At 43.9% G+C, this 25514-nt stretch overlaps 1 protein-coding gene across 1 annotated transcript in view; it reads left to right on the top strand.

The window, feature by feature from the left end:
* Positions 1-25514, top strand: part of LOC126359997 (homeobox protein Nkx-2.4) — a 281826-nt gene that overhangs the window by 149916 nt on the left and 106396 nt on the right. The window contains exon 3 of the mRNA XM_050007673.1: positions 20063-20158. Coding sequence (XP_049863630.1) covers positions 20063-20158 — 96 coding nt within the window. The remainder of the gene's footprint in view (positions 1-20062; positions 20159-25514) is intronic.

The raw sequence follows: 25514 nt of genomic DNA, 5'->3' as shown, positions 1-25514 counted from the left end.
GCGTAATACGCTTCGCGAGGGATCAGGTGGAAACCGAGAGTGAGAACGAGCAGCAGAAAAACCTGCCAAAAACGTAGGATATTTTGTATGCGTGAGGTGTATGTAATGCAAAACCGTGTCGTCGGCATTTTACTATATAACGAAATACTGAAGCCACAGATTGCAATACTTATAGTCAGTTGTCTGGTAATCTCTCATCTCCTCCCGCATCAGAAATCGGGGAATCCATTTCACAATTGCAGCTGTCATCTGCTACGTTGATGAGCAGGAGGAGGTTAACAACCGCATCGTAGAAGCAGCCATTCAGATCCCACGCAAGCACCTTCGATCACAAAACACTTATCAAAAAATCGTCAAATTTTCATAACACACATGATTGCGTTCTTCTCTTCTTCCCAGGAGGAGGCGGTTTACATGACTTCAGTTTTTCTTTCCATGCACCTAATACACTCGGCGCAAAAGCTCCGGTAAACGCACATATTACGTCTGAAATCTGCCGCATCAGTAGTGAAATACATTTTTTTTTCTAAAAACTTCACGAAATCGTTAAGCACGACATATTTCTCGTTGCTTTTTTGAGCGTTTTTCGCGCAAAGTTTCAGTACTGTGGCGAATCTCATATTTAATGAGACTGGAAACATTGGGTTTCGTTAACAACTGTCCCAACCTCCCGTTCACGAGCGCTTCACAGATGAAATACTTCTAACTCGCATAAACAGTCCACCAAAGAGGACCTAACACAAAAAATCCCCGATAAAGTGCAACGGAGCTTTCTTTACAGTCTTTCTTTGTGGCCCTAAATTCTCATCTTACTGTCTACGTGCTCTACGTACAATAGTAAGAGCTCAAAAGTCAAAGAGTGAATAGCAATTTCATAGAGTAAATAATTTTCACCACTACGTAATACTCTTTAAACGAAACAAAAGCTGCATTGTATGTAAATTAACTATCACATTTCCACATTATCGGTTAAATACTCTCAAGAAAAAAAAGTCTTGAAACTGAACTTGTAACACGTATTCCGAAACAATAAATATACACTCAATTCTCGTTGTCTTTTTGTTAAATTGAGTTCCAGTACACATATAGTGCAAACAGTTTCCTGACCTTCCGCAACAGAAAGCAGTAAGTCAGTCTCATAAGAATACAATGCAATGGCTGTCGCATTACAACATATATTTTGTCTTCCTTTACCTTGCCATGGCTTTTGTTCGCACTTTGCTGACCAACCGATTGTCAGATTGCCGCATCCCCCCACCCCCCTCCCCTCACCCACACCTAACTTTACTTACGACCAGGAATTCCGCTCCTTGACGGGTTGAATTATTTTTTGGCGGCCCGTTAGTTACACGAAACAAATTTACAGAAACGTTAATACAACATTTATCTTCCACTCAGCAAATAATTCTTCATCATAGCCCTAGCGTTATCACTTTGCAGGTGGAAATTGAAAAGGAGCATGTTCGGCCGACACCGTCACTCTTACACTGTAGAACACGAAGGAAGTCCACACATTCCACAACAGAGACTGAAAGCGAGTGTCCTATGAGATTTGATACATAAACTGCACGAGACAAACATTTAAGATGGTGACTAGTAAAAATAGTGAATTCTTTCAATATTCATTGCGTCATACACACTTCAAAACAATGAAATAATTAATACATAAGTAGAGCCTATTTGAAGTGGCGTCACTACATCTGGTGTAAGTTTGGTGCACGTCACCCAGCGACCATTCAGTGAGCGGGTTGAGGTGGCGTTTGTACATTGTCGTTGAAAGTACAATGAAGGAAGTATACCATACAGAACATGTTGTCGGCAAACGACCTTGATTTTTATGAAATGCTACATTTTTTTCTTTTCTTTGTTTTTGTAGTCGTTTATTGTCTTGACCACGTAGATTTTCGTGACGTTCGCAAAACTGCTTTCATTTACAGAATGTTAATCAACTACCGCTGCACTGGGCGCCATAATATAACAATATTTTAGTGACCTTGGAAACGAAGGATATTACTTAAAGACACAAACAGACGTTAATACGTACATATAATCCAAGAAAAAACAGTGAGATTATCTAGGAATTCATCTCGGGTAGTTTATAGTCGGGCGAGACGAGTCTCCTATCATAGTGAATCCACTTCTTTACAGCGTTCTGTCATCCAGGTTACGTATTTTCTAGGATCTCCCAAAGTGCTGTCCCACTTGCATTTCGCTGAATTAGCTCAAAGCAGCAACAGTAACATTGGTACTTAACTTATTCCATCGAACTGCGTTGCTATCATCATAATTTTGCAATAAAAATATACAGGCACCCAATTCGACACAATATATTACGCAACTGTGGCACTCATCATATAAAAGTAGACCCCGAGCTCTGCCGTTTAAAAGTTGTGATCAGAGCACTATATAACTGTTCTTGATGATGGTGTTGTGTAGATGCAATTACTGGTTCAAATGGCTCTGAGCACTATGGGACTTAACATCTGAGGTCATCAGTCCCCAAGAACTTAGAACTACTTAAACCTAACTAACCTAAGGACGTCACACACATCCATGCCCGAGGCAGGATTCGAACCTGCGGCCGTAGCAGTCGCGCGGTTCCGGACTGAAGCGCCTAGAACCGCTCGGCCACCGCGGCCGGTCAGATGGAATTACTATCGTTAGACTATCACAAGCGATTACTGAGAATAACCTGAACAAAATTTCCACTTGGTGTAATGAATGATAGGTCTTTTTTTAAATGCTGGTAAAATGTAAGCCGAAGAGTACAACAAACAGAAAGAAAGATTAGTCGTGTAAACGTTAATAAAGACACATCAAAATTTTGGATGAAATCATTGTTAGGGATGGCGAATAAAAAACTTATATTTGTTGGAAGGGCTCTTGGAAAATGAGGTGCATTCGTAAAGCGTAGAAGATGTTGATGTGACCAATCATAGTACATTGTTGCATTTATGGAGTCCTTATCACGTATCTATGATAACACAGGTGGAATGATTCAGAAACGCGTTGCTACGATCGCAACAGGGTGTAACCTGCATTACGAAAATGCAACAGAAATGCGAATCTTCGGAAGAAAGACGGGGTAGTTATTGCAAAACCCTGGTGGGTAAATTTAGCGAATATGTATCCGAATAAGGTACAAACGGCCTTGCCGCAATGGTAACATCGGCACCCGTCACATCACCAAAGTGAAGCGTGTCGAGCTTGGTTAGCACTTGTCTGCCGGGTGCTGTAGGCAAGCGGGGTGCACTCAGCCCTCGTGGGCCAACTGAGGAGCTACTTGATTGAGATGTAGCGGCTTCGGTCACGAAAACACAACGGCCGGGGGAACTGACCGCATATCGACATCCAGTGACTTATGGGCTGAGCACGACACGGCAGTCAGTCGGTACAGTTGTGCCTGCAAGGCCTGTTCGGACGGAGTTTCCTATCCGAATAAAACTGAGCGCCCATTATGCTGCCTCCAGCGTACATCTCGCTTAGGGATCATAAGGATGAGGCGAGAGAGAAATGCCTGCGTATTCATTTTCGCCTGCTCTGTACGCAAAAGTAATAGGAAAGAAAACTGGTAAGACTAGTACGATGTACCCTTCGCTGTGCACTGTACAGCTGCTTGCGAAGTATATGTGTAGATGTGATCTACTGCTCTCGGAGCACTTATAGCAGGGGTGTTGGAAGCTATCGGATGAAGAACTTCACCACCACTCTGACCAAGTATCTTTGTATGAGTAGGAAATCAACAGGCTTTTGTCTCATGAATGTGGATACAAGAAGTTGAGCACTGAGATGATGTCCTCTAACGCCGGCAGTGATAATTATAATGTTTGTCGTAGAACAAGGTCTCCTCAACCTGCAATACTCTACAAAAAGAGTGCTCGTTATACAGCTGTTTCACGCCCGTCCAAGGGCCTTCATTGCCCTCTCTCGTTGCAGAAGGAACATGTCCCGCGACACACGTGTGGAGTAGACAGGCGTGAGAGAACGCAGTCAGGCGACGTTCTCCTCCCGTTTCCCGCGCTACATGAAAAATTAGTCTAACGAGTTGCCAGAAAGTTGCCTATAATTTCCCTTCAAAAGGTTCTCATTTATTCATGACTTCAAAAACTGTTTGTTCTAACACGGGAGCTTCACAATTTCGGAATCCCCCGCGCAGGCTGCCGTGGAGCGGGGTGAAAGAGGTCCCAGTGCGGCCTCTGAGGAACTCCATCTTTCCGGACTCGTGGGCCCTTAAGAAAGTCAGACGTTATTAAAACATGCGGCGAGACGCCCCCCTTCCTCCCCCCCCCCCTCCCCCACCACTACCACAGTACCTCGCTCGGCCCGTCTGCGCCTTTCTGCGCGCCACCCGCTCAATGGGGTGCCGTGCCGCCATCTTGACGAGCTGTTGAGACGAGAGTGCTCGAGGGGTGACGTCACGGGTCACGTGTTCGCACGGTCGAGCGGCCGGTGTGTGTGTGTGTGTGTGTGTGTGTGGACTCGCGGGGGATTCCCGGCGCCTTATTAAAGGCCGCCTTCCCCAGCACGACCGCGGGCGCCGTCTGCGTGGCTGCTCCACAACCACTCACATGCGTTTGCTCCTACTGTTGAAGCATGTGTTATCCAGTTTCATGAGACGCGGTGCATAAATGAACTTCAGGAATTAAAAAAAGGTCTTTTGTTTGGATTTCCATGTTTTGCAGTAGCTGTTATACTGTATACGAAGGGCTTTCAATAAGTAATGCAACACTTTTTTTTCTCTAAAAGCAAGTTCGTTTATTAAGGATTCCAGTACAACCCATTATTCTTCACTATTTTGGCTACAACACACGTTTTTCAGTTTAATCTCCGTTCAATGCTATGGCTTTACATCGCCTTACCGGGAAGGCCTGTATTCCTCTACTGGTCCGTCTCACTGCGTCAGTGTCAGTAACCTTCCCATCATCCACAGCTGAGCAGCGAAGTGTTCAATTGTGGTCGGTCAGTCACCTCGAATGAGAGTGTCCGTACGTTTCAACACTGCAGGAGTCACAGCCGGGTGCGGCCGGGCAGCACGCGGGAGATCGGACGGGTTTGCGCGGCCTCGTTGCGATGATGGCAGACGCCTAGCCCAACGACTCGCCGTGCTTTTGGTCACTACCAGTCCTCCGAGGACATCCTGCAAGCGCCTATGATTATCTCCGATGCTCTGGTTTTCCGCCAAAAGAAAAATGACAGCTCTCTGCTTGGAACGTAAGCTATTTTGAAGGCTACGTATATGGCCGCTCCCTATCGCAACATCGTGAAACTATTGGAGCTGGAGTGGGAATATTCCACGATATCCCAGAAGAAATTTCTCATTTTTTCAAGCTAAACTGGCTGAGAAAAAAAGTATTGCTTTACTTACTTAACGCCCCTCCTATCAATTATTACCTAAGTGTACAATACAGATATCTAAGATGATGTCACACCAGAGGTATTTCCATTTTCTTTACGAAGCATTATTAGCGGTGTTTCTGCAAAAATGGCAGACACAATACTTTTCTAGCTGATGTAATCTGAAGTTACCGCTATAATTTTTCAGCGTTGCATACTAGCGCTCCGTTTCCTTTCCACAAAAGATTTGTAACATAAGTGTACACTAGCGACATTTGTCTAGTTTACTCCACAAATGCGTTTATTTTTTTATTTTTTCCTTCTTCTGCCTTTCGTAACATCGCCGCATTTTATGGTGAACACAACAACAGCGTTTACGTTATGAATTTCCCTGCACCATGGCCTGTTTCAGTTGTATTATTTCGGGAACGTTGCTATCGATGGGCTACCTAAAGAAAAGGTGAAATAAAATCCTCGGATATTCTAAGAAATATTTTATCGTAAAAGTAACTTGAACTTTCCTTTTACATTTCACTACACTAGACACAAAAGTGTATATATTCACCGTCAATGAAATATTTGAAAAATATAATCATGTGCCATCTGCCCATCCCAGGGATCTTCCCTCCTGCATCAGGAGAGGCACTTTCTGTGAATAGGCTGTAGTGTAATATCTATTAAGTACAACAACGTCTAAATAAGTGTCAGTACATTTCATACTTTTTATCTACGGAGTTTTTGTTTTTATCTAAACTGAATAACGACGATTCGAAACCAAGGAGGTTAAAAGTAGAAATATCGCATTCGAAGGTTAAAAAACTCTGATTATCAAAACACACACTAACTGCTAGAAAACTTGTAATGAAAACGATTACATAAATTTGGTCATAGAGACCTACGTAGGACTCAGATTAGACAAAATTCGAGATGGCTCATTCAAGACAACATATACTCATCGTTCATATGAAGAAACTATACACTGTGAACATGTAAAAATGGCGTGCATTGTTCGTGATGGATGCAGAAATTTTGTCAGTATGACCATACGCTACGGCATCTCAGTCATTAACACTGTCAATTACAAGAACATAGTGCAAACCTTACATTGTGTGTGTTGGTGGAACAACTCGCCACTAATATTGCAAATCTTTGTCAACACTGGGTACAATTACTGACCGCTAGACTGCAGGTATTGCCAATATCCGCAGAGAAACTGAGCCGGCCCACAGACGGAGCTAGCCCATCGACGGCCAAGCTACCATTGTTTAAATCTTACGACGATGGCACTTTGTTTTAATCGAGTCAGATTTCTTCTGTTTTAATCAGGCATGATTCGTCACATTTCTGTGCTCCTGTTTTCTATATTTGTGAAATTAGTGCCTTTTCATTGTTTTATGTTTTATTATTTATTAGTTATATACTGTGCAGCAGCTGTATTTGGTTTCTCTTTTCCTGACACATACAAAGGTGTCATTATGGACCAAAGTCACTAGCCTCATGACAATTTGTTTGTGATCGTTGACTGGAATTGAAGAAAGAAAATTTGTACGTTCCTACATATTCACACTTAAGTAAGAATGGCTTTTGCTTATCAATGTGTTGCACAATTTAACTGCGGCGTCAGTATTCCTTTTTACATATTTAGAAGACAGTAGTTTTTTCACTCGTCGCTAGCAGAGTTTTATAGTTATTGAACTTGGGTGCGCTCTCGCCCTTAACGATTTTTTTTTAATTTTAAGATCTCGAAGGATGAAAGTGAATCAGGCTGTTTCGATTACAAGTTTCCGAAAAAATATTTGCATCGTCGATCGCAGTCCACGTTGAAATACAGCTCTTCCTATAACTTGCTGGGTAAGTCAACCCAGAGGTTGGAGAAAGGAAACAGCCTTCTACCTCTAGTAGGAACAATGCTAGTAAAAACTGTAGTGTTGAAACCAACCTTCGGGCTAATGACAGTTTTGCCGTTTTTTCCTATCTCCTGGAAATTTCACGTCGAAAAACTGAAATTCTCGTATGATTAGATCTCTGCAATGTGTCTAAGTACTTAAAAAATTTATTTTTATTTTGATTGGAGCTGGAGTTGTCGATTTTTTAAAACATTTGAAGTGTTTCCGCCCGGGAAGAGTTTCAAACTTATTACGTCATATTTAAAAGACTGTTGCACTCATTGAAATAATTTTTTCGTTGATTCGAAAACATATTTTTCAACCACGAATATTTTCAAAATTTTGTATCGCAATGCGTTTGCTATGAATAAACTTCAAAAAACGGCCTTCTTTTAATTTTGTCATGTTTATCCACAACAAGTATGAAGCAAAAGTCAAATAAAAACTGGGGAATTCACATGTGATATAGATCCATATAGTGTCTCCAAGCATCTAGAAATTCTGAACTTAGTTTAATTAGGACTAAGTTTACGTTCTCTTCTTGGTACTCGCGTACGAGTAAATTTCCAACTTGAGACCTGGCAGCTTTGCCAGGTTCCTGTTGTGCTGCTAACATGCAGTACGGACCGACCACTGCTTTACGTCGGACGGTCTAAGTGTTTACAAAGTAAACCAATCGTGGAGGAACTGTAGTAAGCGGCGCACGCTGACATGACTGAGCGGAATAGACTTGCCAACATGGGGTTTCGTAGTAATATCTTTCACTGAAACTCCGCGGAATAAAGTTTTGAGTATAAGTACGCAGTTAAGGATAAAATGCGTCTGCTTACTGCAAAACTGACTCTAATATATTTAGAAACCAATCTGTCATTTAAGCTCCAAATACAAGGTTAATCTTAAGACAGACACAAAGTTGTTAACTCTGTAATCTTACCGGCACAAACCGAAAAGAATACACATTAATTTGGGCAAGAATTCACACGTGTAATTCTTCAGCGGCGCAGACATCGATAATATGATTACGTTGACCGGTGAGAATTGCGTGTTCAGAGATTTGGAGGTCATTACGCCCGTTCAACATTATGCCTCTCCACAGCATAACACCTGGACCACTAAAATGACCTTCTTCGACAGTGTACTTGGGTGCATTGTGCACCCGCGTATAATGAATTAATAAGAACACGTAATGCACCCAGGAACACTGGCGTATACAGGGTTGTCCATTGATAGTGACCGGGCCAAATATCTCACGAAATAAGCATCAAACGAAAAAACTACCAAGAACGAAACTCGTCTAGCTTGAAGGGGGAAACCAGATGGTCGATGGTTGGCCCGCTAGATGGCGCTGCCATAGGTCAAACGGATATCAACTGCGTTTTTTAAAATAGGAACCCCCATTTTTATTACATATTCGTGTAGTACGTAAAGAAATATGAATGTTTTAGCTGGAACGTTTACCACAAAACTGCTTACCGACCTTGAGGCCTGCAGCGCAGCACGCTGCAGAGCATGCACTGCTGTGCGTGGTGATCACAAAATGGTTCAAATCTTATAACTCTGGCAGGAAGTAAAGAGACATGTGTGAAGCTATCAGGCGTCATCCAACTGGGAACTAATTACATGTGGGGTCCCACAAGGTTCCGTCTTACGGTCCTTACTTTTACTTTGGTATATCAATGATATTTCATCAGTAAAATTACAAGATGCCAACTTTGTTTTGAGGAGCAAAAATGGAGCAAATGGCTCTGAGCACTATGGGACTTAACATCTATGGTCATCAGTCCCCTAGAACTTAGAACTACTCAAACCTAACTAACCTAAGGACAACACACAACACCCAGCCATCCCGAGGCAGAGAAAATCCCTGGCCCTGCCGGGAATCGAACCCGGGAACCCGGGCGTGGGAAGCGAGAACGCTACCGCACGACCACGAGATGCGGGCAACTTTGTTTTGTTTGCCGATTATACAAACATAGCAATAAATAGCAAATCAAGTGTAGACTTAGAAAGATCGGCTAATAAAATATTTGTGGACATTAATCACTGGTTGTTAGCCAATTCCTTGGGACTAAACTTGGAAAAAAACACACTACATGCAGTTCAGAACTTGTAAGGGGTGTCCCACGAGTCTATGCCTAACATACGATGACGAGCAGATAGAAGAAGTGGGCAGTGTTCAATTCTTGGTATTATAGCTTGCTAATAAATTCAACTGGGGGGAGCACACCACAAATCTGCTGAAGTGTCTAAACAAATCTCTATTTGCAATGCGAATTCTGTCAGACATAGGGGATATAAAAATGAAAAAGCTGGCATATTATGCTTGCTTTCACTCCATAATTTCATATGGGATTATTTTTTGGGGTGATTCATGAAGCTAAGCTGAAGTTTTCCGGGCACAAAAACGTGCAATAATAGTAATATGTGATGTGAATTCAATAACATCCTGCAGAGCACTGTTTAGGAAACTAGGGATACCAACTACTGCTTCTCAATATATTTATTCCTTAATGAAATGTGTTATTAAAAATATATCAGTTTTTGAAACCAACAGCTCAGTTCATGGAATCAGTATCATAAATAAGAGTAATCTTCATAAGGATTTAAAGTCACTTACTCTTGTACAAAAAGGTGTCCATTATTCAGGAACACACATTTTCAATAACGTGCCAGCAGCCATAAAAAGCTTAACAACCAATGAAATTCAGCTTAAGAGAAGCCTAAAGGATTTATTGGTGGCCAACTCCTAATCCACTGATGAATTTCTCAATAGAACCAACTGATTTGTATATATAATCTAACTTCTGCAGCATTTCAGTGCACTAATGTGCTGATTGTAAATAAGTATTGTAGTAGGGCTGTTATATGTTTATTACCTTATAAATAAAAACCTTTTTTATTTTAAATTTGGTGCATTAATGCTATCTTAGGAAATGAGTGCTGTAAAATGAACCTTTCATATAGCGTTCATTAAAAAAATAACGATCATTCCACTTGGGACATTTGGAAGGCACATTACCTTATTTGTTTCAGTTGTAAATTTTTGTTATGTATTATTGTTTTTCTGCCATGTTCTACATCCTGGAGGACCTCCTCACTACGGATCAATTGAAATGAAAGTAAATCTAATCTAATCTAATCTAATCTAATCATACTGTATTAAGAGCCTTGTCCCATGGGACCATGGTGAATTCCGGTGACTTTAGTTTAATTATGGAATAGAAGTGTCATTTCTGCTTGTCTCATACTATATTTCTTTCATTTACCTTCTGTACTTCAATGTAATAGTTCTTTCTATTTATGGTCCAAGCTACATCTAGATGAGTTACTTGACAGTGACACATCATGCGAGGGTACTATTGTCCTTAAATTTTATAAAACAGAGCAATTTCGGGGCCGGCCGGTGTGGCGGAGCGGTTCTAGGCGCTTCAGTCTGGAACCACGCGACCTCTACGGTCGCAGGTTCGAATCTTGCCTCGGGCATGGATGTGTGTGGTGTCCTTAGGTTAGTTAGGTTTAAGTAGTTCTAAGTTCTGGGGGACTGATGACCTCAGATGTTGACTCCCATAGTGCTCAGAGCCATTTGAACCAGTGCACTTTCGAACTCGTGTACTCAATGTCCTTTCCACACCCAATGTAGTCCATTAGCACACGACGAAAGAATCATCTGGCCAGTAGTTTTCGGTTCAATGGGCAACTGGGGAGACTGGTGTGTCGAGTTTGCGAGCGCACAGAGACGACGAGTTCGCGAGAACGACGCGAAATATGGGCCCCCGTGACTTGTGGCGTCGCACTAGTTGCCTTGCCCGACATACGTCGTGAACTCTTGGCGAGAAATCAGAATGTCAATGAAAAGGTACGCAATAAAGTCCTTAACTTTGCCGCATGTTGTCGAAAGCTTGAGTCTATTCAACCACACAACCATGAAGTGTTAAAGAGGTCTCAAATAACAACTCGCTTCCTGCCGGAGACGGTCGCTGCATCTTTTAAGACCTGTAGTGTCACGTGACGGACTGTACGCCGCAGAGCCCGTATACAGGGTGATTTTTTCCACCGTGTGGAAACTCTAGGGATTGATTGATCAGAGGATACGGAACAAAAAAAGGTCCAATGAACTTATGTCCGAAAATGCGTGGTTTCTACACTAGAGATCGTTTATTCAATCATACATTGTTAAAGAGCCTGTGGTCTAATACGCACTGCACCATGCAGCCACAGTTACAGTATGTGCTGAAAATGGTTTCCATGTGCCTCAACGCAAGCGTGTACGCGCCGTAGCATGTTCAGTCTTACACGTTCACATCGGCCAGGCTGCATCCGAACAGTGTCAAAGGCGGCATGTCTCCATATCTGGAATGGGGTCTGCATACACGATACTTTTGAGATGGCCTCATAACCAGAAATCGCACGGGTTGAGATCCGATAAACGAGCAAGCCATGCAACTGGAACCCCTCGTCCGATCCACCCACCAGGGAAGACACAACTGGGATGCGTACGGACGTTAACGGCGAAGTGGGCTGGAGAACCATCATGTAGCACCTACATAACCCCTCTAATCATCAGTGGCACTTCTTCCACCAGGGGAGGCAAAATCACGGCAAGAAATGCTGATAGTTACGGCCTGTCAGGTGACTTGGAAGGAAGACTGGCCCCAAAATACGATCGGCAATTAACCCGGCCCACACATTGCGGATGCATCGATGCTGTTGATTCTCTGTCACCATACCATCGGGGTTCTGCATACTATCCCACAGACGACCGTTATGAAAGTAGAAGACTCCACTCCGCCTAAGGATGGCCTCATCTGTGAATAAGATAGATGACACAAATCTCGGAATCGTGGTTGTCTGGTGAAGAATCCAGTGACAATACTGGAAAGTCTGTCGCTAATAAGACCTGCACACGTTGTAAGTTATAATGGTAGTAACAATTGTCATAGAGAATGTTCCACACCGTCGTCTGGCTTACCCTGTACTGGTGGGCGAACTGGTACCGACAATGCGGTCGCCCTCCACTGTATTAATCACATTTTCCTCCAAGTCTGGTGTCCGAACATTTCGGGTACGTCCTTCACGAGTTCCTTCTTCCTGAAACGACCCTGTCTCAGACAAACGGCGAAACACTGTTACAAACATCGAATGGTGTGGTTCGCAGGAGAGCTTCTGTGAAGTCTGGAAGGTAGGAGACGAGGTACTGGTGGAATTAAAGCTGTGAGGGCGGGGCGTGAGTCCTGCTTGGGTCCCTCAGTTGGTAGAGCACTTTCCCGCGAAAGGCAAAGGTCCCGAGTTCGAGTCTCGGTCGGGCACACAGTTTTAATCTGCCAGGAAGTTTCATATCAGCGTACACTCCACTGTAGAGTGAAAATTTCATTCTAGAAACATCCCCTAGGCTGTGGCTAAGCCATGTCTCCGCAATATCCTTTCTTACAGGAGTGCTAGATCTGCAAGGTTCGCAGGAGAGCTTCTATGAAGTTTGGAAAGTAGGAGACGAGGAATGAAATCTATGAAGACGGGGCGTGACTCGTGCTTGGGTAGCTCAGTTGGTAGAGCACTTGCCCGCAAAGGCAAAGGCCCCGAGTTCGATTCTCGGTCCGGCACACAGTTTTAATCTGCCAGGAAGTTTCGTAGAATACTCTGGTTGTCCCTGTTCTGCGCTCATAGGTAGCACACCGCGCTTAGTCACGTCCACCGCGGTGCTCGGAGGCCATAGCACAAAGTTATGGCACCTAAAGATGGGCTTATAAGAGCCCGAAACTGGTCGTGTGCTAAAAAAGAAATATAGAACTGAAGCGGTATTTTAAACCTCTGGTATAATGCTGAGTTGCGGATGTTCCCCCAACAGAATTGTTTGTATAAATTTATCGTTACTTTCTACCACATGAGAGATCTGGTGCCGTTCGGACAATGTCCGCTTAACAGCTAATCTGAAGAATTGAACTGCAGTGGCCGGCTGGGTTAAAATTCCTGGAATTACACACTTTCTTGTATGCATACCACGAAAGAATAGGAGAATAACAGACAAAGTCTGGTCTTTATGTCACTACGCACTGTAGTAATGGCTAGCGAATTCCTGAAAGGCTTAAAGTGTGTACTCTTAGAGGACGCGTAACCTTGACCGAACTTCCCTTACCGTCAGCATACATGAAAATTTCACAACTGCCGTTCTTGGTGAGGTCTCTAGCAACGGAAGAGCGCGTCAACTGCAAGTTTAGCGACGCGCTGCAAGCTATACGGCTATACGCTCGCCGCCGCCGTATCGGTCGCGCCCTGAGCACTCAGTTTGCGGACCGACGAAAGCTTCACCCGGCCACTTAAATGTGAAGCACGAATGAAACTGACTAACTTTTGTTGATACAGACGTTACAAAGTTTTCCTTTAAAAAAAAAAAAAAAAAAGAGCATTTGCAGAGTCGAGAGCTTTCGAACCGGCGGAGGCTCATTGAAATCTGAGAAGCTGTGTAGAGCCACTGGATTTCTACCAAAGATACACAGATTAGGAAAATAACGGGCAAATGTCAGATTCTTCAACATAAAAGCCCTACCAGTACGAAAATATTGTTCTTAGGAGTTGCGCCGACCCACTCGGTGCGCCTTATTCAGTGGATCGGTACTCAAGCCACGCTGTACCGTCTAAATACTCCATTTCCTCCGTCTGCTCGGCGGGCCAGTCCCATGGAACTGCATGCCACGCTCTCTCCCTCTCCCTACTTCTGCCGCTTCCCCACTCTCGGCCTCCTCTCCTCCTTTCTTCTCGCGTATTCCGAGCAACATAAAGCGATATCTAAATAACGCGGCCTTCGACACGGGTAATTCTGACTAGTAGGACAGATGTCAAAACAGAACCGGTTCTTTTTCTTTTCACCTGTCTTTCCCAACAAACTCTTCGTACTGATTCTGAAGTGGCTGTTTTAATAAATCAAACTCATCCCTAATTCAGAGTTTAGCAATGCGAAAACTGGAATAAAAGACAGGTGCAGCAGTCTCTGAAATTCATTTACGTAAGCATATGTGAGAGTAGAAAGGCGCGAGACAATGTTTAAAGCGATCGGGGGAGCGGACAGCGTGCTAACACGAGCTGCAAAACCTTCGTTTGTAGTAGTAAAAAACTGTGATTTTGTATCAAAGACTTGAAGATTAATTCAATGCAGTGCTTACATTTCAAGTGAAATAGTGGATTTTTCTTTATGGAAACGCCCTTGTAGCTTACGACTTGAAATACAGCAGCTAAGCTTCAACATTATCGAACACTGATACACCAAATCGCTGGTTCTGTATTCGACACAACAGATATCGCATTACATTTTACCTTTTTAAATATATTTAACTTTCCTATTCACTGATTTTACAGTCATGGACATGTAAATGACCCTTACTTAGTGCACCAGTCTCAATGTATTCGCCGCACGGGGTAGCCGAACGGTCTAAGACGTCTTGTCACGGTCCGCGCGGCTTTCCTCTTCGGAGGTTCGAGTCCTCACTCGGGCATGGGTGTGTGTGTGTCGTCCTTAACGTAAGATAGTCTAATTTAGATGAAGTAGTGTGTAAGCTTAGGGACCGATGAACTCAGCAGTTTGGCCCCATAAGACCTTACCACAAATTTCCAAATTACGAATATATTCATCATAATTCACTCGTCTCGGGAAAAATGGTATCAAGGAAAAGTGATGGTCCATATCAAGAGCTTTACTGAGGCAACAAGTGCACCCATCTGCCATCGTCTGTTCTTGCGATGCAACTCTGCTCAAGGTTCCCAGCGCATATCTCCTTGTGGACAGCTACTACTATACTCCCCATCTTCTCAGGTTTGTACGTATTACAGGAAAGACCTATCATAGGGACGCCCAGTTAACATCGCTCAAGTGTTATACACTGAAGCGCCACAGAAACTGCCACAGTCATGTATATTCAAATACAGAGATTGTAAACAGGCAGATTACGGCGCTGCCGTCAGCAAAGCCTGTATAAGACAACTGGTACCTGGCGCAGTTGTTAGATCGGTTACTGCTGTTACAATGGCAGGCATCATGATTTAAGAGAGTTTGAACGTGGCGTTATAGTTGGCGCAAGAGCGATGGGACACAGACTCTCCGAGGTACCGATGAAATGGGGATTTTCCCGTATGACCATTCCACGAGTGTACCGTGAATATCAAGAATCCAGTAAAATATCAAATCTCCTATCGCTGCGGCCGGAAAAATATCCTGCAAGAATGAGACCAACGACGACTGAAGAGAATCGTTCGACGTGACAGAAGTGCAACCCTTCCGCTAATTGCTGCAGATTTGAATGCCGGCCATCAACAAGTCTAAGCTGACGAACCATTCAACAAAACCATACGTAATTTCGGAGCCGAGGGCCCACTCATGTACCCTTGATGATTGCACGGAACAAAGCTTTGCGCCTCGCCTCGGCCCGTCAACAACGACATTGTACAGTTGACGACTGGAAACATGTTGCCTGGTCGGACGAGTCTCCTTTAAATTGTGTGGAGCGGATGGACATGTACGGGTATGGAGACAACCTCATGAAGCCATGGACCCTGCATGTTAGCAGAGGACTGTTCAAGCTGGTGGAGGCTCTGTAATGCTGTGGGGCGTGTGTAGTTGGAGTGATGCGAGACCCTTAATACTACTCTGACAGGTTACACGTGCGTAAGCATCCTGTCTGATAACCTGCAACCATTCGCATCTATTCTGCATTCCGACAGACGTGGGAAATTCCAGCAGGACGATGCGTCACCCCACGTGTCCTGAATTGCTACATAGTGGTTCTAAGAACATTCTTCTTAGTTTAAATACTTCCGCTTGCCACCAAGCCACCAAGCTCCCCACATATATGAACATTATAGAGCATATCTGGGATGCCTTGCAACGTGTTGTCCAGAAGAGATCACAACCCCGTCGTACTCTTACCGATTTATGGACAGCCCTGCAGAATTCATGGTGTCAGTTCTCTCCAACACTGCTTTCAGACATTAGTCGAGTCCATGCAACGTAGTGTTGCTGTACTTCTGCGTGCTCGCGGTGGCCCTACTCGCTATTAGACAGGTGTACCAGTTTTCTTGGCTCTTCAACTTGTGTGTGTCTGATAGCGAGCTCGTTTCGTAGTGGTGTACAAATAAGGCGGTTGCTTGATGCGTTCTACAGCAGAAGAGAACGGTGAACGCGACGTCGCAAATGAGCTCCCTGTCCTTGTGCCACGTCGCATTCTCCAATCGTTGCTTTCACAGCCAGCTGGCAACGTTGGGATAGGCGCCACACTGGGCCACTTCTGCTTCTAGCGTTCGGGAAACTATCGCTGTTGCTTACTAACGTAATACTTGTTTGCTTAAAGTCACCCATAATGGACGCTAATGTGGCTAAATACCTTGACCAAACTAAGTTTGACATCAACGCCAAAAGTGCTAGACGCATCTCGAAGTGCACACTACAGTAAGACACGGCAGAATGATGCTATTTGTTGGAGTGTCACGTCTTACACTGACCTGACAGAAGTGATCAGATAGCCATATGCACACATACAGATGGCAGTAGATCGCGAACGCAAGGTATAAAAGAGAAGTGTATTGGCGGAGCTGTCATTTGTACTTAGCCGGCCGTTGTGGCCGAGCGGTTCTAGGCGCTGTCTGGAAATGCGCGGCCGCTACGGTCGCAGGTTCGAATCCTGCCTCGGGCATGGATATGTGTGATGTCCTTAGGTTAGTTAGGCTTAAGTAGTTCTAAGTTCTAGGGGACTGATGACCTCAGATGTTAAGTCCCATAGTGCTCAGAGGCATTTTGAATGATTTGCCACCCAGATCGCCAAACAAGAATCGCGTCGAACATTTCTGGGACCTAATCGACAGGTCAATTCGTACACAAAATCCTGTACCGGCAACACCTCCGCAGTTATGGACGGCTGTAGAGGCAGCATGGCTCAGTACTTCTCCGGGAGACTTCCAGCGACTTGCTGAGTCCATGCCACGTCGAGTTGCTGCACTACGCCGGGCAAAAGGATGTCAGACATGATATTAGGAGGCATCCCATGACTGTTTTCACCTCATTGTATGCTGAGTATGAAGAGGTTGGGCGGCAACACAGTACGCTGTTAACTTGCACTGATCTATTTCTGAGCATTGGTGTAGTCACGAATCCAGTAAACAATGGCTAAAGCATACTGTGCAACAGAGTTAAAGTGTTACTTTTTCGAAATTGCTGAGGGATGAGACATTGACACATACATGGATAATTATCAAAGGGTTCCCCTAAGATCTCTCAATTCGACAAAACCGTTGTTGATCGCCACCCGCATTTATTGAGAATTTTAAATATGTGTCTTTACGTGCAGGCAGGCAACTGGCAGTAGAGATCTATCAATTGGCTGACTACGTACAGGAGCTCCAGGCTAGTTCGCAGGTTTTTTTCTGTAAAAGTACAAATTTAAAATTCTCAATAAACGTGGGCGTGTTCCACCGAGAGTTAGGCCAGAGTTGTAAGTCTTAGAGGGATCCTTTGCAGTATTATTCACGTATGTGTCAATACCGCACCTACAGAGTGGTCGGAAATTCCCATTACAGACTTATAGGACTTCCACCGAGAGTTTTGCCAGAGTGGTAAGTCTTAGAGGGATCCTTTGTGGGTTTTTTTCACGAAGTGTCAATGTCGCACCTACAGGGTAGTCGAAAATTCCCGTTAGATACTTCTAGGACTTGTAGAGGGGTTTGAGTACATCGTATTTTGAATAGGAACCCATGTCAGGAAATGTCATCCAAAGAAACTACAAGGCGTCAAAGTTATATGCGCGGCCGTCTGTAAATGTACGTATAGACGCAGTGATTCCGTGATTGTGTTACAGACTTGAGGACTTGAGGATCATGAGGATCATGGAGAACTATAAATGTATTAATTTGAAGTAAGGATGCCTGTACAGGAAACGAAAGAGTCGAAAGTTATAAACGAAAACCGTTCTGATACCTCTGACAGTTGAATATATGTACCGGTTCTTGTGTTGCGAAGAGTGTAGGGCTGGTAACTTTCAGTGGTGGTACTGTGGGCAAAAACAAGAAAAAATGTCCAGTAAACGAGGGCGTCTGTTCATAACTATGTTGCGCCTCTCTGGAGGCTGGGCTTGACGTTTAGCGCCCTTTCTGTGTACGGTTTCTCACCATTTTACGTGACGACTCAGTAGAATGTATTAAGATATTTCTTCAATTTACCTTCCATTATTCTACAGCTACATCCGCATCCATACTATGTAAACCACTGTAAAGTGTATGCCAGATTGCACGTCCCATTCTGCCACATAATAAGACTTTTTCGCTCCATTTGAGTATGGATCGAGGGAAGAAAGACAGCTTAAATGCAAACGCTGTACATAGTCTAATATTCTTATCGGGGTACCTAAGAGATACCTACGAGGACTTGAGTATATTCCTACACTACTGGCCATTAAAGTTTGCTACACCACGAAGATGACGTTCTACAGAGACGAAATTAGACCAACAGGAAGAAGATGCTGTAATATGCAAAATGATTAGCTTTTCAGAGCACTCACACAAGGTTGGTGCCGGTGGTGACACCTACAACGTGCTCCCATGAGGAAAGTTTCCAACCGATTTCTCATAGAGAAACAGCAGTTGACCGGCGTTGCCTGGTGAAACGTTGATGTGGTGCCTGGTGTAAGGAGGAGAAATGCGTACCATCACGTTTCCGACTTTGATAAAGGTCGGATTGTAACCTATCGCGATTGCGGTTTGTCGTATCGCGACATTGCTGTTCGCGTTGGTCGAGATCCAATGACTGTTAGCAGAATATGGAATCGGTAGGTTCAGGAGCGTAATACGGAACGCCGTGCTGGATCCCAACGGCCTCGTATCACTAGCAGTCGAGATGACAGGCATCTTATTCGCATGGTTATAACGGATCCTGCAGCCACGTCTTGATCCCTGAGTCAACAGATGGGGACCTGCGATGGTGTACTCAACGACGAACGTGGGTGCACGAATGGCAAAACGTCATTTTTTCGGATGAATCCAGGTTCTGTTTACAGAATCATGATGGTCGCATCCGTGTTTGGCGACATCGCGGTGAACGCACATTGGAAGCGTGTATTCGTCATCGCCATACTGGCGCATCATCCGGCTTGATGTTATGGGGTGCCATTGGTAACACGTCTCGGTCACCTGTTGTTCGCATTAATGGCACAGTGAACAGTGGACGTTACATTTCAGACGTGTTACGACCCGTGGCTCTACCCTTCATTCGATCCCTGCGAAACCCTACATTTCAGCAGGATAATGCACGACCGCACGTTACGTGTACGCGCCTTTCTGCTTCCAGTAAATGTTCGACTGCTGCCCTGGCCAGCACATTCTCGAGATCTCTCACCAAGTGAAAACGTCTGGTCAATGGTGGCCGAGCAACTGGCTCGTCACAATACGCGTCACTACTCTTTATGAACTGTGGTATCGTGTGGAAGCTGCATGGCCAGCTGTACCTGTACACGTCATCCAAGCTCTGTTTGACTCAATATCCAGGCATATCAAGGGCATTATTAGAGCCAGAGGTGGTTGTTCTGGGAACTGATTCCTCAGGATCTACGCACCCAAATTGCGTGAAAATGTAATCACATGTCAGTTCTAGTATAATATACTTGTCCAATGAATACCCGTTTATCGTCTGCATTTCTTCTTGGTGTAGCAATGTTAATGGCCAGTAGTGTAGATTCCTCACTGAATACTGCTTCCTGAAAATTTTAAGTAATCTATCATCCGTCAGCGGCTGCTGTTCTCCTGCTTTTACCTAGAAGCGTAGTGCGCGGTGCGAGCAGCGCAGCGAGCGGTGAGTGAGGTGGGCGTGTTTGCAGGTGTACGAGCTGGAGCGGCGGTTCAAGCAGCAGAAGTACCTGTCGGCGCCGGAGCGCGAGCACCTGGCCAGCCTCATCCACCTCACGCCGACCCAGGTAAGCCGACGCTCCGCGCTGTAGAGTTGCTCCAGGCCAGTGTCTTACGACATTTTCAGTGTTGATTACGATTTGTGCTTCAGAGTTCATTACCAGAAATACAGGACGTTCCGAGAAATTCATCCGATTTCACAAGACTAAACCGTCTAAATGAATGGAAATAAAAACGTGGGATGGATTTTAACTCTACACACCTCCTCTTGCACTTCAGATATTGGGCCTTTACGATTTACAGTGCTCATCTCTTTCTTAGTCTTCCCACACTTCTTTGACCTCCCGTATATAATTTATGGCTTTGTAAGATTGTCTGCCACTGTTCATTCTATCAACATATTCACCCCGTTTCCTTCTGTTGTCTTCTATTTTGTTTCTTAACTACGTTTAATTTCTTCGTAATGTATCCATTTCTCAATCTCTCTATCCTGATACAGTCTCGCACGACCATAAGAAATCTCATGTCAGCTACCTGGACCGCAGTTTCTTGTCGCCTATGTAAACGACACACAACTCACTGCAGTAGAGTAGTGTGGGGACGTCCATTACTTTACAAAGCTTCTTTCGTTGATTGGTATCTTTCTAATTTGTGTGTCTTCTTTCTAAAGTTCCTATTTACTGTTCCAGATACGTTTCCAAATTTTCTAACTTTCTTATATACATCTTGGTCAACAGCAAATACTGACGCCAGTTCCGTGTTGCCTGTTCATGTGATTACTAGCGTGGACTCCCTGTAAGGGCTAGCTCGCTCGCTCCCTCGTTCATAACTCACCGTTCGTCGATTCAACATGACGATAACACAGCAACAAAGGTGTTTCACGTTCTCCATTTTAAAAACTGCATTTGATCTAAAAGTGTATGTACGAGCACTTCTTAATGATGAGCCACCTCAACGATACATTGGTCATAATGGGGGTATGCACAGGGTTTAACTAGTATAAGTGTAGATATCTGTGTATGTAGTACCTTCCTATGTTCACACATCAGTGTATTCCTTGGATTTTCTCTGCGTCGGTCAGTCCTCCCACAAACATAGCACAAACATCATGGCCTGATATTTTCTGCTTGGCCTTAACTGCACCACTAACTGAACAGCTCCTGCCAGTAGATTAACTATTTTGCGTCCACCTGATCTGTTGCGCGGGGGAAAATAAGCATTAGCGGCCTGCTCTTGCCACATGTTCTTGGAGGTACTATCCTAGCCCAAAATGTACGATTTATCCGCACTTAACACCCGTTGCAGTATATCTCGCACTACACAATTTATCTCCAAGGTCACCTGATCCCACAGTGCGTAATTTTTTTTCTTCTTCTTTTTGAGGTGGGGAAGAGTATGGTGGTTGGAAAAGTCTTCTATTTGTTTCCCTTTCCAACAGCTTTGAGTGAACTGCGACGTCGCATAGCAATGGCAGCGAATGGAATAATTCTAGACACTCTCGCAAAAATGTGGGTATCGTTTGAGTATCGTTTGATTTTTTGTCGTGCGTCCTGTGGAGACCCAGTGAACACCTGTGAAAGGGAAATGAAAATTTTGATCCTAAACGTAATTGTAAAAAGTACCAATAGTTTGTACGTTAACGCGTGTAAAATATATGACAACTCTGCAGGTCTACGCATTCATGTAAAAGGTGTAATCTTGTGAAAATGGATCAATCTTTTTGAAAAACCCTGCATTTTAATTCTGCATGTTTCAGCAGCGCACTTATTATCTTTAGATTGTCCGTAAGTAATAGTATCTTAATAACATATTCGTACTTGTAGGTGTCAGCTTGGTGACGTACATCGCGCCAGCAGCGTTGAATCGACCGTAAGTCGCAGACTTTTCGGAACCTTCAGTTTCTGGTCTTTCAACCATTCCCACGGGCAAAAATATAAAATGGCCCTTGACGAGCAAGAAACGTCATCATTTCTGTCTTTCCATCTTTCTGGGATCATACTGATGGAGTGTAATTATCTTCAGTGATGATTCCCATTTCGAGCTTGCTCCGATGACCAGCGAAAAGATCAGGAAGACATCCAACAACGTTATCAACCAATCCCAAGACAAACAACTGCTTGCATAAAGGCAGAAATGGACTAAGCAATTTCTGAAGCTCTTTCTTTTGAATAATTGATCCAATTTTTCTGAAATTGTAATGATTTGTTTATATGCACATAGGTATCACATCTAGTGATTTCCGTCCCATTCGGATAATTCCTTCATGGTGCGTCGTTCCTTATTTTTTATTATTTATTTATTTATTGAGTTATAACAGAGCCCAGTAAGGCGACGCGATAATACAACTGATATAATCAATTGATTGTCTAACATAAGACACATTTATAGAGAAGCATTCTTTAAAATCTATCCCCACAACGGCATGTGAGTTTCCATTGGGTACTGGAGCAAATTACGAATCTTACTAATAAAGCCACGAATGAATAGTGACCTCATCTGTAAACAGTATTAAGAGGATTACTCGGTGATTTCCAATTAACTATGTTGGAATCCATTGGATCCTTAAGAGCGCAGAGATCGTTGAATATTCAAATCTAAGGAAGGACAGCTTTTATCCAACGACAAAATTCCGACCGTCTGCCTTCACCTCCTTCTAGAAGGTGCCGAATCCGCTGTAAATGGTGAGGACCGACGCCGAGCGCACGTAATATCCGCCATATGCCTGAACGTGCAACACCGACACGTTTGTTCGTTTCCTCGTTTAGTGAAGAGACGAATATACAGTATTGAATTTGGTACTCAGCTTTTGTAAATACATCCAGGACGTTTAAACGACGCAGTTACATTGGCAGACAAATCATAGAATCACAGTTGAAAAATTCATTTATGCTAACTCAAGCACAACTTCAAATTCAAAACAAAAATGATAGTCGATGTATCTCCGTAAAGAGTGAATTTGAAGTTATGAAGAATTTTTTATTCAGGTAAGACTATACTACCACCTCCTAAAATATTTACTATTCCCCCTGATGGAAACGTCTTTTTCAATAATTTTGAACTGCTCTGCAGAAGACGAGCGGAGCTCCTGGCGATCGCCAGTGCGGCAACCTCCACACCACACCCGCCTACCGGGCAGCCGCCTTTCTGGAACAGCCCACTGACATACCGTCCGTGTCTAGCTTCCGCTCACAAGATTTCTGCTACCTGTGTATTCCTCAATAGTGTACCGGATTCGAGTGGCACCTAACATTTTCTAGAAAAACGCCTGTGATCCATTGCTAAAAGAAACAGCAGACTATAGTATTTATGCTGTGAATATTTGCTATCCATGCACCTCACACGAGCGCCGATTCGAACCGACGTTCGCCTCTCTGTTGCCCCACTTTAATCATTCAGCTTTATAGGGAAACAGTAACAGGAATGGATGAATAAGCAACAGTTGTTAAGATTTGGGATCCGGAAGGGGAACATACAAATCTGAACGTGTTATCGCATTTATGTTAAACGAAATAGCATTTCTAGCGGTAATAATTTAGAACATAGTACCGCATGAAACAATGTAGCATCTGTCATACTTCTTGCACTTATGACTCTAAAATAATTTTCTTTATTTTTTATCGTTGTCTTGAATTTTCTTCTTTCTTCCTTCCATTTCCTCTCTTTCTGTCTCTCTCCCTCTCTCTCTCTCTGTCACACGCACACACAAACACACACACACACACACACACACACACACACACACACACACACACACACACACACACTAATTTTACCCTTTCACATTTCTGCACAATGCAATATCGTCACCAGTTGCATGCTTTTCTCCTGCAATTTTTGTTTAAGCACGACCACGAAAAATCGACTCATGAAACACATGGCATACTCCGGCCTTGGGATTTGCTAGAGCATATACTGCTAGAAACAATTGACTTGATGTACCCCTTCAGTCCGAAAAGCTTCAAGACTGCACTGATAAAAAAAAATGCGGGAAAGTTGAGATGGTGGTTTTAAAGCCTCGCGTGTTCTATATGCGAGGGTTGTTCGGAGAGTAAGGTCCGGTCAGTCTCGAATTGGGAACCACGGTGAAAGCAAAAAATGTATTATTGGCAACAATTACCTGTACTTTCCAGCTACTTTTCTAAATAGTCGGAGCTCCGACTGAGACATTTGTGGAGGGCTGTACCAACGTTCCAATACCCTCGTCATAGATGGCAGCCGCCTGTGCTTTCTGCAAAGTCACTACGCTGATCTTTATCTTGTTGTCTGTGCCAAAATGTTGTCCTCATACCCAGCGTTTCATGTGAGTAGAGATGAACGTCAGAAGCAGCCAGGTCTGCGGTGTAACGTGTCTGATCAAACACTTCCCACCGAAAACGCTGCAATGTGCGGCCCTGAATTGCCATGAAGAAGGAAACGCATGACATTTATGTTATGTTGAGCTGAAATAAGGGAAACCTCTCAGAGGACATCCATACTTGGCGGGAGATACTATTATTCTAGACATCTTTACGTGCTCACTGTGTGCTCAGAACTGATAATAAAGACGTGACACGATCGACGGGTACACTAGAGACACTGTCCTACAAATCTTTGCAAAACTGCAGTGAATTTCCACTGAGATTTCCATTTCGCTTCCAACTGGACCTTACTTTCCCTTCGCTGCCCACCTCGACCCCCCTCGCCTCGAGTGTAACTGTCAGATAAATCCTTCCTTGGGCTGTCGTTCTGATCCCGCGTTACACTGACTTTAACATCGGTTATGTCCTCAAAAACGTTGACCCTTCACTTGAATTTCTGCACTTTATTGTTTTGTGCCAGGTTCGTGCAGATAGCGCTAAGCCACGTCACGCGTGCTGATTTCATCCATCACTTAAGTCGGGGCAGGCGTCCACGCGTTGTTTTTTGTTCGGGAGTCAAGGAATGCGGCACAAATGTTCCTGTTGTTTAAAATATTCTGGAGAACGTCCTGGACACCTTATTTAGAGACGTTGCTGCAGTGCTGTTTGTGACTCAACATTGTTGTGACCGGGGCCAGCGAGATATACGGGCCCTGCAACGAACTTGTGACGTCACACTAGTCGGCTTATCCGCTACACTTTGCGAACCCTCGTCTCCGTGCAGAGATTTCCGGAAATCAATATGTAATTGAAATGGTACCCGCTAAAGATTTTAACTTCGTCGTGTACTATGCATTTGAACGACCAGTCAAGAATTATTAAGCACGTCTGAAACGCGATAATGATGCAAGCTGAAGAAATGAATTAAGATTTGTGGCACGGCCGGGACTCGAACACGTGGCACAAATTTTAGTTCATGTCTTCAGCTTTCAAGATTGCCCTAGATAAAGATGAGACTTAATTGTTTCGAGGAAAGTTTAATTGTAGCACCTATACGACCGTCTGAAGTAGTTTACTCGCTCCTCGC

The sequence above is a fragment of the Schistocerca gregaria genome, chromosome 1, assembly GCF_023897955.1.
Source record: "Schistocerca gregaria isolate iqSchGreg1 chromosome 1, iqSchGreg1.2, whole genome shotgun sequence".
Taxonomy (NCBI): Eukaryota; Metazoa; Arthropoda; class Insecta; order Orthoptera; family Acrididae; genus Schistocerca; species Schistocerca gregaria.
This window is presented reverse-complemented; position numbering and strand designations above follow the sequence as displayed.